Source organism: Aedes aegypti, chromosome 1, assembly GCF_002204515.2.
Source record: "Aedes aegypti strain LVP_AGWG chromosome 1, AaegL5.0 Primary Assembly, whole genome shotgun sequence".
Classification (NCBI taxonomy): Eukaryota; Metazoa; Arthropoda; class Insecta; order Diptera; family Culicidae; genus Aedes; species Aedes aegypti.
Genome location: NC_035107.1, coordinates 38157487 through 38171060, shown reverse-complemented (window position 1 = coordinate 38171060; position 13574 = coordinate 38157487). Strand labels below are relative to the sequence as shown.

At 41.5% G+C, this 13574-nt stretch overlaps 1 protein-coding gene across 1 annotated transcript in view; it reads left to right on the top strand.

The window, feature by feature from the left end:
• The window catches only part of LOC5563768 (death-associated protein kinase related), a 470683-nt gene that overhangs the window by 44269 nt on the left and 412840 nt on the right, over positions 1-13574 (top strand). Inside the window, exon 2 of the mRNA XM_021839425.1 lies at positions 4602-6399. Within this exon, the coding sequence (XP_021695117.1) occupies positions 6269-6399 (131 nt within the window). The 5' untranslated portion in view covers positions 4602-6268. The remainder of the gene's footprint in view (positions 1-4601; positions 6400-13574) is intronic.

The following is a 13574-nucleotide window of genomic DNA, read 5'->3' as shown; positions in this document are numbered from 1 at the left end:
CCTTCCATCATGGCACCCATGCTTTCGACTTCCGCCAACGTGATGTCCTTCTGCAGAATTCGACGACGAAGCTCTTCCGAAGCACATCCTTCTACGATCACGTCAATTACGTAGATTTCAGTTAGTACTTCGCAAACATCAGCTGGGTACTTTTCTAAACCGCAGTCTCCGAGCTGTTGTCTGATGCGTAAGACAAAATGAGCGAATCGTTCGTTTTTTTCTTGACGCATTTTGCGCAATCGACAACGTTCGAGAATATACTGGCGCCCTGGCTCGAAGTATTCGTCTAGCATGGTCGTACCAATTCGATTTGGTCGATACCAGAGGTAGCTTATCAGCGTCGGGCAGATTCTCGTAAACACGTTGCAGTTGCTTGCCACCGAAATGAAGCAACTTCGCTCTCATCTTTTTCTGGTCCGAAACGTCATAAGCCTCGAAATAGATCTCGAGAGCCGATCTCCAACACTTCCACTCTTTGGCCAATTGGTTCTTTCCAATCTCCTCACATCGGAATGGAGGGATCGGACGAGACTCGTCGATCTGTAAATTTATAATCTTGATCAATTTAGTTTTTTTTTTTTACAAAAACCAAATTATTATCTCGTTGTGGTGTTACATGTATTGCAGTTAACAGTGACAATATCACTGCCTGCTCTGATATACCGCAATGTTTTCATCTAACGGAACACGCACAAGAAAGTTAACAAGAAACTCCTCAGAGCCTAATCTCACATACTTCTCAAAGTTATAACCTTCAAAACTCCTCAGAGCCTAATCTCACACACTTCTCAAAGTGATAACCTCAAAAACTCCTCAGAGTTATACTTTTGCTCTCCAGCATAATTATTTCTTATATTCTTTGATTTAACTTTCTCGACAGAAGTTCCTCAGAATCAACGTCATCTCCTCAGAGTACGAAACCAATCGTTTAAGTATAGTAATCTCAACAGCAGTTCCTCAGAACTTTTTTCTTTAACTCCTCAAAGTTTCATAAAATTGTACCCATAACTCCATTTCTTGTATTCTCCTCAGAGACAATATATTAAATCTTCATTCTTTTTGTGCGTGTCCAAGATTCCAGATTCAAGATACAAAACAGTCCTTGTGAGTTGTAACTGATTCGACACCTGTTTTGTAACCTAACCTTCATTTTTCTTTCTTTTTTTCTAGTCCGGGACTACGCCCCGTCAAAGTTGACCCGCGTGGCCTTATAAAACAATGTGATAAAATATGCTTCCAATAGGGTCCTAAAGTCCTGGCCCAATTTTAGTGCCAAACGCTTAAGTTTAGGCCAAAAACACATGTTTACTCAATTTTTAATGTTTTTCGTTTGTTTAAGCCTAAAATCATTTTTTTTTTGTTTTTGTTGGGTTTTGTCACACCCCTTGGCTTAAATTCAAATTTTGGGTCTATTTTGTTTTCCGTGTCCCTTCCGAAATGTCAGATAGGAACAACCCCAGTGTTAAAACTAAACCCCCTGTGGTGTTTTTGTCCACTAAGCGAACGTCAAACATGATCAGAAGTGTCAAGGTTCATTTATGGACCCAATTTTTTAATTAAAGTTTAAATATGATATAGTCGTTATTTGAGCGGGAAAAATTGCTAAAATAATTGCAGTAACATGCTCTTTCGTGTTATTGAATAAAAACAAGATTTCCTTAAACATTTTAGGACCCTATTGCAGTTTTCGCTGGTACTTACTAGTTTTTCCATTATCCTCGTCGCCAGATGTAGATGTTTCGGATGAATAGCAACAAATCCACTCGTTTTATTCGCGTTTTAAATATATAATTTCACAACTTACTTTTCCCGCTTACAACCGTTCACCCTGATAGTCACAGTCAAAATCCTCTTCCCTCCTCTCTTTTCCTTTCTACTCTCCATTTTCTCTATCTCTACATATGAACTCTACATTACGCTCGTTGCACGAGAGGTGCGCCACTACAGTGCCTGTTGCCACTACTGCGGACTCTGCGTTTTTTGCCACGTTGATGCGCTGTGATACTTCCTTGGCACCTTTCAAAATCGTCTTGTTACGGCACATATGGGACGTCGCCCAGGAGTCAAAAATCCACTCATCGCACACGCCGGTTGGCGCTCCACGAACACTGAAAGCGGCTTGCTTTCCTGATTTCTTCTCCTTCTTGTCGTTGGCCTCTCGCTTCTGACACTCGGACACATAATGCCCCAATCGCTTGCATTTGAAGCATTTCACTGCACTTTTGTCCTTCTGCCTAGCCTTATTGGGTTGGCTGTAGAAGGCTCCGTCACTGGAGCTGGATTTCGTCGCACTGCTCATCTTCACATCTTGAAGAATCTTGGCCTTGACTGCATCAGCTGTGATTCGAGTTCCGGACGCCTCAAGACCCATGATCATGGGCTCATACATTTCCGGCAAACCCATCAGAAGAAGACTTGCTAACCACGTGTCGTCGACTTTGAAACCAACTTCTGACAGTTTGTGACTGGTCGACATCATCTGGCTTACATAGTCTTCCACGGAACTACACTCCGACAGCCGTATACTGGCCAGCTTCCGGAGCAACCCTATTCGCCGGGTCATTCCGTCGTCCTGGAAGGCGTTTTTCAAATTCGTCCACGCTACCTTTGCCGTTTCTGCACTTTGAACCAGACTGTAGTTCACTGGCTCAATGCTCAGGCAGATAGTAGCGAGGGCTTGAAGGGAAAACGCATCTGCCGGATCCTCTGCTTGCCGTGTTACGGCGTCCTAAGTTCCTTCGCGAATCAGGAGCATCTTGGTTGCAAACGCCCACGAGGTGTAATTTTCTCTCCCACGCAGCCGTTCCGTCGCAGGTAACGAAATTCCACTCACTGCAGGTACCCTCAGAATGGATTCACCACCGGTCCTTCCTGGATTGGCATTTTGTCCATCGCCGATACCTTTTACACCGCCTTCGTTCTGGTTTCTCGACATTAAAAAAAATCTTCAGAATTTTCAGCTCTTCTCAGCGCTTGGAAAAAAATTCACTCTTGTTGATCCGTTAATACGCGTTACTAAGGAGTCAACGTGTCAGGCTCATAACCTGATAGAAATGAAACACGTCTGCTGCGTAGCGATAGCTGATAAGAACTAAACTTATATTCAAATTGAGAATTCATGGCTTACTTATTCTAACATCATAATTCATGGCTTACTTATTCTAACACACGTTTATTCGACTACGACACATCTGCCCAAGGTCCTTAAGCATGCACACTTTCAGCAGAAATTTTGTCAGGATCGTGGGTAGCAGCGTCTTTTCGCTGCGCATTTATTGTTGCACTGGACATATCTAGAAACAATTGAATGTGAAATAAATGGATTATCACAAATAATGCTTAAAACTTAATGTTTTCATGAAAAAATCTGTTCCTGGCGAGATGGTTGCAAATAATTCAACCGTGTATGAAAACAAAACAAAATCTGAACAGCTAAAAAGTGACAGATGCGGCTTCGTCTGGTCGTGCTGACTCATAGCTTTAAATTACACATTTTTACCGGCAAAGACATGCCGCGTTTGTGGTCCTGAGGATAGGCGCGCCCGACCATTATATTATCTCTCATTTACTTTAGGTTCGAGTCCCGACAGGGGAAATAGCCAACATGAAACGCAAAATCATAATATCTTAGGCGGCATCCACAAATTACGTAACGCTCAATGGGGAGGGGGGGAGAAAGCTCAAGCGTTACGGCTAACACAAAAAAAAATTTCTCATACAAAAAGCGTTACAGAGGGGGGGGAGGGGGTCAAAAATTTCCAATTCTAGCGTTACGTAATATATGGACGCTGCCTTATAAGAAAAAAAAATAGATGGACAAAAAAGTTGTAAACAAGATCTCTAAGATAAAACAAATACCAAACAGGATTTAAGAAACATTTTTTTGTTGAATGAATTTCAAGATGCAATGAAGCAATATACATTTATAAATTGCAATGAAGCCGTAAATATACATTATCCACGGCTTACTGCATGCGTTATATATACTTTGTCTAAAGCTTGTATACCGTACAGACATTAATTATGCTTTAGCTATAGCTAACATAAGGTTAAAAAATGAAGCCGTATTTAAACTGTAGTAACACCTTTTTCCACTTCAATTCTGCTTTAATGAAGCATATAAAGCAGTATGACTTTATATGCCATATTTTTTAGTAGTATATAAAGCGATATTAATGCGACTATATACAGCTCTACGGTTACTTGGGTTGGTTCGCTGAATTACAGTTAAATTACGGTAATGCTTTAATGCTTGCGGTTACTTGGGAAGCCAATGCGACAGTCGTGCCTGGACTACACCAAGAGGCATCTTCTAGAGAGTTACAAAACGTTTGATGAGGTACTCATTTTTTGTAACTCGCCTTACGATTTGTAATCTGCTGAAGATAGCCTAAGAAATTTTCTTGAAATCTTGTAAAACATCTTTATTTTAATAATTGTTTGACCACACCCCTTTAGAAACTAGAAGTGCCATAGCTGTCATCAGACAGTTTCTTTCCGACAGGGCATCACGTTGACAGTTTACATTTTCTCTCTCTCTCTTTTTCTCTGTCTCAACGCATAAATTCTCTCTCATATGATTTTTACTCTCTCACTTCCAGCCTGAGCAGCTGACCTGACAGACATGAACGGAAGAAACGACCGACTGAAAGACCAACCGAGAGTTTCGTGAGTCAGTCAGAATCGAACGTTGTTCGCAGTTGGACGCGCACGCAGCACCAATAGGAATATTATTACACCATACACACACCTAACGTTGTTTTACAAGTTCTTAGTTAGAATACTAGAAGTGTCATTATATGATATAGTTAGAAGCAACGCGAATTCTAATAGGAAGTTCAAGAAGTCCACTGGCGATATAAAAGAATAGTATTCTTCGCGGGCGGGCGTGGTGTTACAAAACTGTTTCGTAAAATCCTAAGAATTTTATCCTCGTAATCAGGGTTCCGGGAGAGTGAGAGTTGTCCCTTGTCAAGGTTCGGTCCTCGGTGAAAAAGGATCTGCCTCTCCCTGGTCAGGAATCCTTCTGTGAGCTTGTGGTGGAGACCAGTGACGGGAAAAGCCAACAGACAGTCCGTCAAATCTGGAAGAGTTTTCCGTTTGCTGGTGTGAGTGTTTGCGTACGTTTGTCTGTGAAAGGGTTTTGTGAATGTGAAAGGCCCTCTGGTGTGGTGCAACAAACAGAAATTCAGCAATAAGAGCACCGCATACTGAAGAAACCCGTAAAAGCAACAGTAGGCACTGGAAGAAGAAAGGAAGAGCGAGACACGATCGAGTAGTCTCTGCCAACATCCGGTCTACTGCGATCGCGGTAATCACTTATCGGTGTAGATTGCGACTTTTTTCTTCGGGATTTATCTGGCGCACTGATTTTAATCAGTGTCGAAACAAACAAGATAAGCCTTTTCGGTTGGTGTGGTCCGGGAGACAAAAGGTGTTAAATTTTGCAGTCACAAAACAGCAACAGTCTGCCGCGTATTCCCTTGGGTAAAGTAGTAGGTAGCACTTTTGCCCGTATGTGTTCGTGTTTGCACAAATACCCATAGAAAGGGGCTTAGAAAAAAGGCAAACTACACGCGACCAGAAAACGCAGCAGCAGCAGCTGAGGCAAAAGAAACTCGAAAGCAAATTTGTGTGAGTGTTGCAAGGGGGAAACAAGATACAGCAACAGCATCACATCAGTGGCAAATAACAAGAAACATAAGGCAATCACGAAGTTGGGATTGTTTTCGATTTATAAAAACGGAAAATTTGCGCGATCGAAAATCTGCAAGAACATTTTTGAACCCGAACCGCGCGAAATTTAATTCAGTGTAAGAGGAGGAATTTTACAAACACCGTGTTTTTTGTCAAATGTTTTCCCCTCCGTGGTGCAAGTTTGAGCGAAGTAGCCTACTGCGACGACAACGGCAGCGAGTGTGTTTACATTGAAGCTTGCCTTGGAAATTAACATAAGAGTCTCCGTGACAACGAGCATCTAGCAGCCGTCAGCCGCCTGCTTGGAGTGTTGTGTGTAGAATTATTATCGAAATAAACCAACCCCCGGGTTTTAACCTCAGTAGAAGGTCGCCAAACCGTTCACAAGTCGTCATCTTCGAGTGAGAGTGCAGCAATTGGGAGTGTGAAACCAATAAGTGCCAATTTTTTTGTAAGAAGAAAAATAGATAAGATTTTATTAGCAAGGAAAATAGTCCAAAACCTGCCAAGTGATTTGCGTCAGTGTCAGTCAATTTAAAAAAATAAGATAAGAATAACGCGTGAAGGCAATATGTTACTACCGGAAGGTTTTCGACACGTCGGCGATGGCCGGCTGGACGTGGACGAGTCCCGACTGCAGCAGCTACGGGTCCAGCAGGACTTGGCCGAGATCTACGACATCGAGGAGAGCTGGTTTGCAAAGTGAGTATCATAGAAGCAATCAAATTAATTCGGCTCCGTTATGCCTGACGGCGCTTGAGCCTACTAAACAAACGGAGTATTAGTATCAGTTATTAGTCAACTAAGACCCTTCATAATACCAAACAGAAAAAACTGATATAGTTTACTCTCCATAACTCGATATTTCGTACCTATTTCGATATCAAATTATGGAACCATAGCAAAAGTTGGTTTCCTGGCTACCTCGACGGTCCCTTGAACCACAGTTGCGGTTCAAGAAAATTCTAAAACCAAGTCATGGCTATAATGAAATTGTCATTTTTACTTGAAAGGTAAGATAATTTTCTTAGATTCTCTGCGAAATTCTTAAAAATAATCGAAGATTCGTGATGATTCAAATCGATCTTGGTAAAAATAGGTCAAATCGATATCCTTCTTACGTATTTCTTGATTAATCAACGATTGAACTTCATTATATTTTCCGGAAATGTTATTGATATTATACGAAATTTACTAATAACTGCGTAAGGAAGTGTCCGAGAATCAACATTGCCAGCAGTCTTTCAATTTTTTCGTCAGAAATCTGGCTAGAATCGCTAGTAAGGATTATGAGGATTATTCAGGAAATTCTAGTTCGCAACGGTTTCATAGATTAGATTTTAAATAGCAAGACAATCATAAAAATTACGATAAAACCTAAGATAGCATCCGCCAAATATTTCAAAAACCATTCTCTAAAAAAAATTGGGTAGCTCATAGATTATTGATCGCTGATGTCAACAAGACATCTTATGATTAGGACTTTTCTCTACTTCTCTAATTCTCTACTAAAACTCTTAGCAATAAAAATGCCTAGATGACTTAGTAAGTACAGGAAGAAAAAGTTAACAACAACAAGCTTGTTCTGCTGGATAGACCATTTTGAAAAGTTCTGTGAGATCTTTTGATGAATGATGGAGCTAATGAAAATTCCAATAAGGAGAAATTTTTCAGCGATCTCGTCAATATCTGTCTATGATCATACTCGGGATTTGCCTTGAATCTAGTGACAAATTTACGAAGCACCTGTCAAAGATGTGCTTTAGATTTTGACATGAATTCGAACAAAATTCACCAAGAATCGGGCTTTAATTTTCAATTAGATCACAAAGATCCGTTGAAATAATTACGAATAAAGACAAATTGATAATCCGATGAGACGTGAGAAATTAACTAAGGCCGGCGGGAAGAAATCGGAACAGAGAAATTTTGGAAGCTCTAAGAACGTCTGAAAAGCTCTAAGAGAAGCTTCTGAAGCGTAAGTAAAGTTCCCACAAAAGCTATTGGGAAGCTTCTAGAAAGCCTGTATGGGAGAAAATAAGCAAAAAGAGAGCTCTGAGAGCAAAATTCTTGCGGAGCTCCCAGAACAGCTTCTGCAAAGTTTTTAAGAAGCTTTCAAGTAGGCCTCTGCAAACCTTTTGAGAAGCTTTCAAGTAAGCTTCTGAAAAGCTCTCAGAGCAGCATTTTAGAAGTTCACAGCAGCTTTTAGAAAGGTCTCAGAGTAGCTTCCAAAAAGTTGCCAGGGAAGTACCTTCGAAGCTGCTAGCTGCTGCTCCTGAAAAGTTCTTGAATATGTTTCTCGGAAGCACCTAGAGCAGTTCGGAAAAGCTCTCAGAGCAATCTCTCAAAAGCTGACACATCAGCTTCTGAGAAGCTCTCGAAACTCTTCTGGAAAGCTTCCAGACAAACTTTCTGAAAAGCTTCTGGGATTTTTCAAGAAAATTTTAACAACACATTTATAAATACTGTTTTGAAGATCATCGAAAGGCCCTGAGAATCTTCTGGAAGACTATATCAAATATTTTTTTAGCGAGCTCTCTCAAAAGCATTAGCAAAGTCCACACAAAAGCTTATGAGAAGCTCTCACAGAAGCGTCTAAAAAGCTTCGAAAAAAGAAAAAGGAGAGCTTACATATCAAAATTCTTCGGAATTCCCAGAGAAGCTTCTGAAAAACTTTTGAGGAGATCCCAAGGAAGCCCGTATCAGAAGCTTGTGGGAAGCTCACAGATGCTTCTAGGAAGCTCTCTGATAAGTTCCTGGTTTCTTGCCAGAGAAATATCTGCGAACTTCTGGAAAGCTCTTAGAGTTGTTCTGAGAAGCTCTCAGAGCAGCTTCTTAAAAGCTCTCAGAGTAGCCTCTGAAAATCTGTCAGATCAAAAGCTTTTGGAGAGCTCTCAGGGAAGCTTCCGGAAAGGTACCATGAAAATATCTGGAAAGCTGTCAAAAAAGCTTCGACTTACAGTTTTGGCCCTTCATTCGAGAAACGGCTTACCAACGCCTTCTCCTAAAGTTTTCGTAAAAACTTGCTCTTAAGAGACACCTCTCGTACACCGTAGTAAGTTTCACTTGATTATCGTTTTCCTTACGAGTTAGACGCCTTTTTGTTGAGGATTCTATATTTGTACGTAGAACTCAAGAATCTTGCCAAAAAAAAACTTGCAAAAAGGTTGTTATAAATCCGATGAGAAACTCATCAAAATTCCTTAAATTGTCTCGTTCTGAAACCTGTCACGAACTTCTACTGAAATCAGGCAAAAATATTTTTCAGAATTAAAGCGGAATTTAAAGTATTTCCAAGTAACAAGCCTTGGAAAGTTATCAAAACAGCTTGCTTCTACGAGAGTTTTTAGGAAGCTTGCAAAAAGAATTGCGTTTAGAATACCAGCTGGGTATCAATTTCGGACGTCATGGCCATAGCAAAATAGACCATTTTACTAACAAAGTGTATTGAGGACTTGGCTTGCCACAGTTCAACGGAACGTGAAAGCGAAAAACTATTTCAAAAATTGATAATGGGATCCATTTCAAATGTTCCAGAACATTCTACAAACACAAATTTGGGATTTTGTTTATGTAAATTGCATGATGCAACCAGAAATGTAACCGAAATGTCATGAGAGGATCTCACGAATATTCCACAAAAGTGTTGTAGAATATGTCTTGAGGACCTTGTAATTAATGTCAATAACTTAGAGGGGAAGTGGCCAAGAATATTGTCACGGCCTTTACAGTAGTCTTCTAAAATTTGGTTTGAATCGTGCTGGTCTAAAAACATGCAACCCTAGGAACAATTTTACTTTTATTACTGTTACATACATGATGAAATCTGAAATGTAATTCAAGAATCCACCAACTATTTTAAAACACATCCTCGAAGAAAGGAAATCCTATTGAACTTCTCTAAAAACTTATCTTAAAATAAGTCCTTATAACCATTTTGCTTACTATTACTTTGTTTCTAATATAGATAAAAAACAACAAGTAAGTAATTCACAGAAGAAAAAGTGAAAAAATAGACACTTCTGTTGTTAGATAGACACTTTTGAAAAGTTCAATAAGATGCCACAATGGAGCTGGTGAAGAATCCATTCTTCTAACTTCAGTTCTAACTTGGAGTCCTCCAAAAGTGTCTTAGGATAACTTGCGAGACTTGTCTAGAATTTAGGGAAAAATCCATAAAGTGGCTGGCAAATAATCCGCTAAATATCTTGACAGAAACTACTGCAAAATTCGAATAAAATACTGAATACAATCTTCCAAAAGTCAGGTTTGACACCGACAGTTTCTTTCAAGGAATCTACTAAGACTTGTGAGATAAAGTTCGAAAGCAATCTGGAGAAAATCTTGTCAGAAATCGGCCTAAAATCTTATCCTCTATGCATTTAGTTAAAAATTGGATGAGAATCTTACACAAGTTTCATAAATGATCGCTTTGGAATCCTGATCCGAATCTTGAAAGGTATACAACGAAAATTTCTCCAGGTAATCCAGTAAAGGTTTTGAGAGAATTCTTCAGTCGACTTGATAGAAATCCACCAAAGAATTTCGATATTTATCTGCCAAGAAATATGCCAACCATGTCGTTAATAATCTGTCGAACATCTGGCTGAAAATTTATTGAAGACCACGGCAGTGATCCGTCCAAAATCGACCCAAGAATGTTCCAGGATCTTGAAAAAAGTACACCATCAATATCATGTTAAGGTGAAGATGAATCGAAGCCAAACCTCAAATTTTCAAGAGCACAAATCTGGAGAACCAAACATCCGTTTAAGGTGAAAACTTAATCGATTGGTCACCAGCTGGTGGCGACCAATCGATTATATTTTCAGCTTAAACGGGTGTTCAGTTCTCTAGATTTGTGCTCTTGAAATTTCGAGGTTTGGCTTCGATTCATCTTCACCTTAACGGGGATCAAGCCGGTTTTCAGTATGGGAAGTTTTAGGTAAGCTTTTTGAGTTAAATTTCAACAAGCTTCGTACCTCTGGGTAGAGTAAGCTTTCTGAGCAGCTTCTGAAAGTGTTTCAGAAATACTTCTGGTATGCTTTTAGAAGAACCTCTGTAAACCGTACAGAGAAACTTCTGCGAATCTGTCGGAGAAACTTCTGCAAATCTGTCGGAAAAACTTCTTCCAGAGATGCTTGATGAAAGTTTTTCGATTAGAGCAAAACATATGGAAAGCGAAAAGAGTATCTGGAATACCTAAAAATAATCATCCACAGATCCCTTTGGAATGCTTGTAGAAAAGTTTATAAGACTAGCTTCTGGAAAGCTATCTTCTTCTGGTGAGATCCGTGAAAGCTTCCATAAAATGATATGCAAAGTATTTTATTGTTCTGAGAAATTTCTGAGAAATTTTTGTGGACATTACAGAAACATATTCCGTCATGAGAGAATCATATAAGAAAACTTACGAGAATCTGATAAAAAATCTATAAATAAATACACCAACAAATATTTTAAAAATTGAAGAGTTTTACGGAAATGCTTAAATTTTTCTAAGAAGTTTTCCGAGACACACCTCAAGAGTCTTCTGGGACACTCCTGGAAAGTCTTCTACGTAGCTCTTGGAGAGGCTTCTGAGAAGCTCCTGGAAAGGTTTTTTGGGGAGCTCCTCCTACTTGAAAAGCTCCTGGAGAAGCTTCTTGGGTAAATCCTTGACAGGTTTCTGGGAAGCTCCTGGAGAGGCTTCTGGGAAGCTCCTCGAGAAGATTCTTGGGATGCTCTTGGAGAGGCTTCTAGAGTGCTCCTGGAGAGGCTTCTTGGGATGCTCCTGGATAGGCCTCTTGGGAAGCTCTTGGGGAGGCTTCTTTGGAAGGTCTTGGAGAAGCTTTTGGAAAGCTCCTAGAGGGGCTTTTGGGATGCGCTTAAAGAAGCTTCCGGGTAGTTCTAAAACTCCTGAAATGGCTTCCGAGGACCTTCTGGAGCGGCTTCTGGGAAAGCTCCTGTAGAGGCTTTTCGAGAAGCGCTTGGAGAGGCCTATTGGGAAGCTCCTGTAGAGGCTTCTGGGATGCTCCTGAAGAGTTTTTTGGGAAGCTTCTGGAGAGGCTTATTGGAAAGCTCCTGAAGAGGCTTCTTGGGAAGCTCCTGGAGAGGCTTCTTGGGAAACTCCTGAAGAGGCTTCTTGGGAAGCTCCTCGAGAGGCTTTTTGGGAAGCTCCTAGACGGGCTTCTTGGGAAGCTCCTGTAGAGGCTTTTCGAGAAGCGCCTGGAGAGGCCTATTGGGAAGCTCCTGTAGAGGCTCCTGGGACGCTCCTGGAGAGTTTTTTGGGAAGCTCCTAGAGAGGCATTTTAGGAAGCTCATGGGAAGGCTTCTTGGGAAGTTCCTGGAGAGGCTTATTGGGAAGCTCCTGAAGAGGCTTCTGGGAAACTCCTGGAGAGGCTACCAAGAATCTCCAGGAGAGGCTTCTGAAGAACTCCTGGACAGGCTTGCTCTTGGAGTGGCTTCTTGAGAAGCTCCTAGAGATGTTTCTTGGGAAACTTCTGGAGAAGCTTCTTGGGAAGCTCCTGGAGAGGCTTCTTGAGAAACTTCAGGAGAGGCTTCTCGGAAGTTGCTAGAGAGGCCGCAGGGAAGCTGCTGATAGACACTTGGAAAGGCTTCTGGGAAGATCATTGAGAGATTTTTAGGAAGCTCATGGAGAGGCTTCCGGGAAGCTCTTTGGAGAGTTCCTGGAGAGGCTTCTGGAAAGCTCCTGGAGAGGCTTCTGAAAAGCTCATCGAGAGGCATCCGGGAAGCTCCTTGAGAGGCTCCTTCACACTCAATCTGTTTGGTAAAAATAACTGGGTTTTGGAACTACCGAAAGGGTCAGTAAACTAAACAAAAATGTCAGAAATCGAAAAACAGAGATTTTTCACTGAAATTTTGCAGAGAGCTTTCTTTTTATATCATATATTGATAAAAAATAAAACATGGTGAAATTTGCATTTCAATTACGCGTGGCGACAGTTTTCATTTTTCTGACTTTTTCGGTACTTCCAAAACCCAGTAAAATTTTACCGACCCCAGTAATTTAATCTAAGTGTGTTGGGAAGCTCTACGATAGGCTTATTGGGAAGCTCCTGGAGAGGCTTCTGGGATGCTCCTGGAGAGTTTTTTGGGACGCTCCTGGAGAAGCTTCTTGGAGAGTTCCTGGAGAGGCTTTTGGGAAGCTCCTAAAGAGGATTCTGAGAAGCTTCTCGAGGTGCATCTGGGAAGCACCTGGAGAGGCTCTTTCAGACGCTTCTGGAGAGGCTTGTTGGGAAGCTCCTGAAGAGGCTTCTGGGAAGCTTCTAGAGAGGCATCTTGGGAAGCTTCAAGAGAGGCTTCTCGGAAGTTGCTAGAGAGGCTTCAGAGAAGTTCCTGACGGACACCTGGGTAGCACTTGGAAAGGCTTCTGGGAAGGCCCTGCAGAGATTTTTGGGAAGCTCCTGAAGAGTCTTCTGGGAAGCTTATATAGAAGCCTCTCCTGGAGCTTCACAGAAGCCTTTCCAGGAGAGCCTTCTGGGAAGCTCCTCGAGAGGCTGAAGGGGCTTCTGGGAAGCTCCTCGAGAGGTTTCTGGGTCATGAAGAGGATTCTAGGAAGCTCCTGGAGAGGATTCTTGGGAAGCTCCTGAAGAGGTTTCTGGGAAACTCCTGGAGCGGCTACCAGGAATCTCCTGGAGAGGCTTCTGGGGAACTCCTGGACAGGCTTGCTCTTGGAGAGGCTTCTTAGGAAGCTCTTGGAGAGGCTTCGTGGTAAGCACCTGGAGAGTTTCTTGGTATGCTCCTGGAGAGGCTTCTTGAGAAGCTCCTAGACATGTTTCTTGGGTTGCTCCTGGAGAGGCTTCTTAGGAAGCTGCTGGAGATGTTTCTTGGGAAACTTCGGGAGAAGCTTCTTGGAAAGCTCCTGAAGAGGCTTA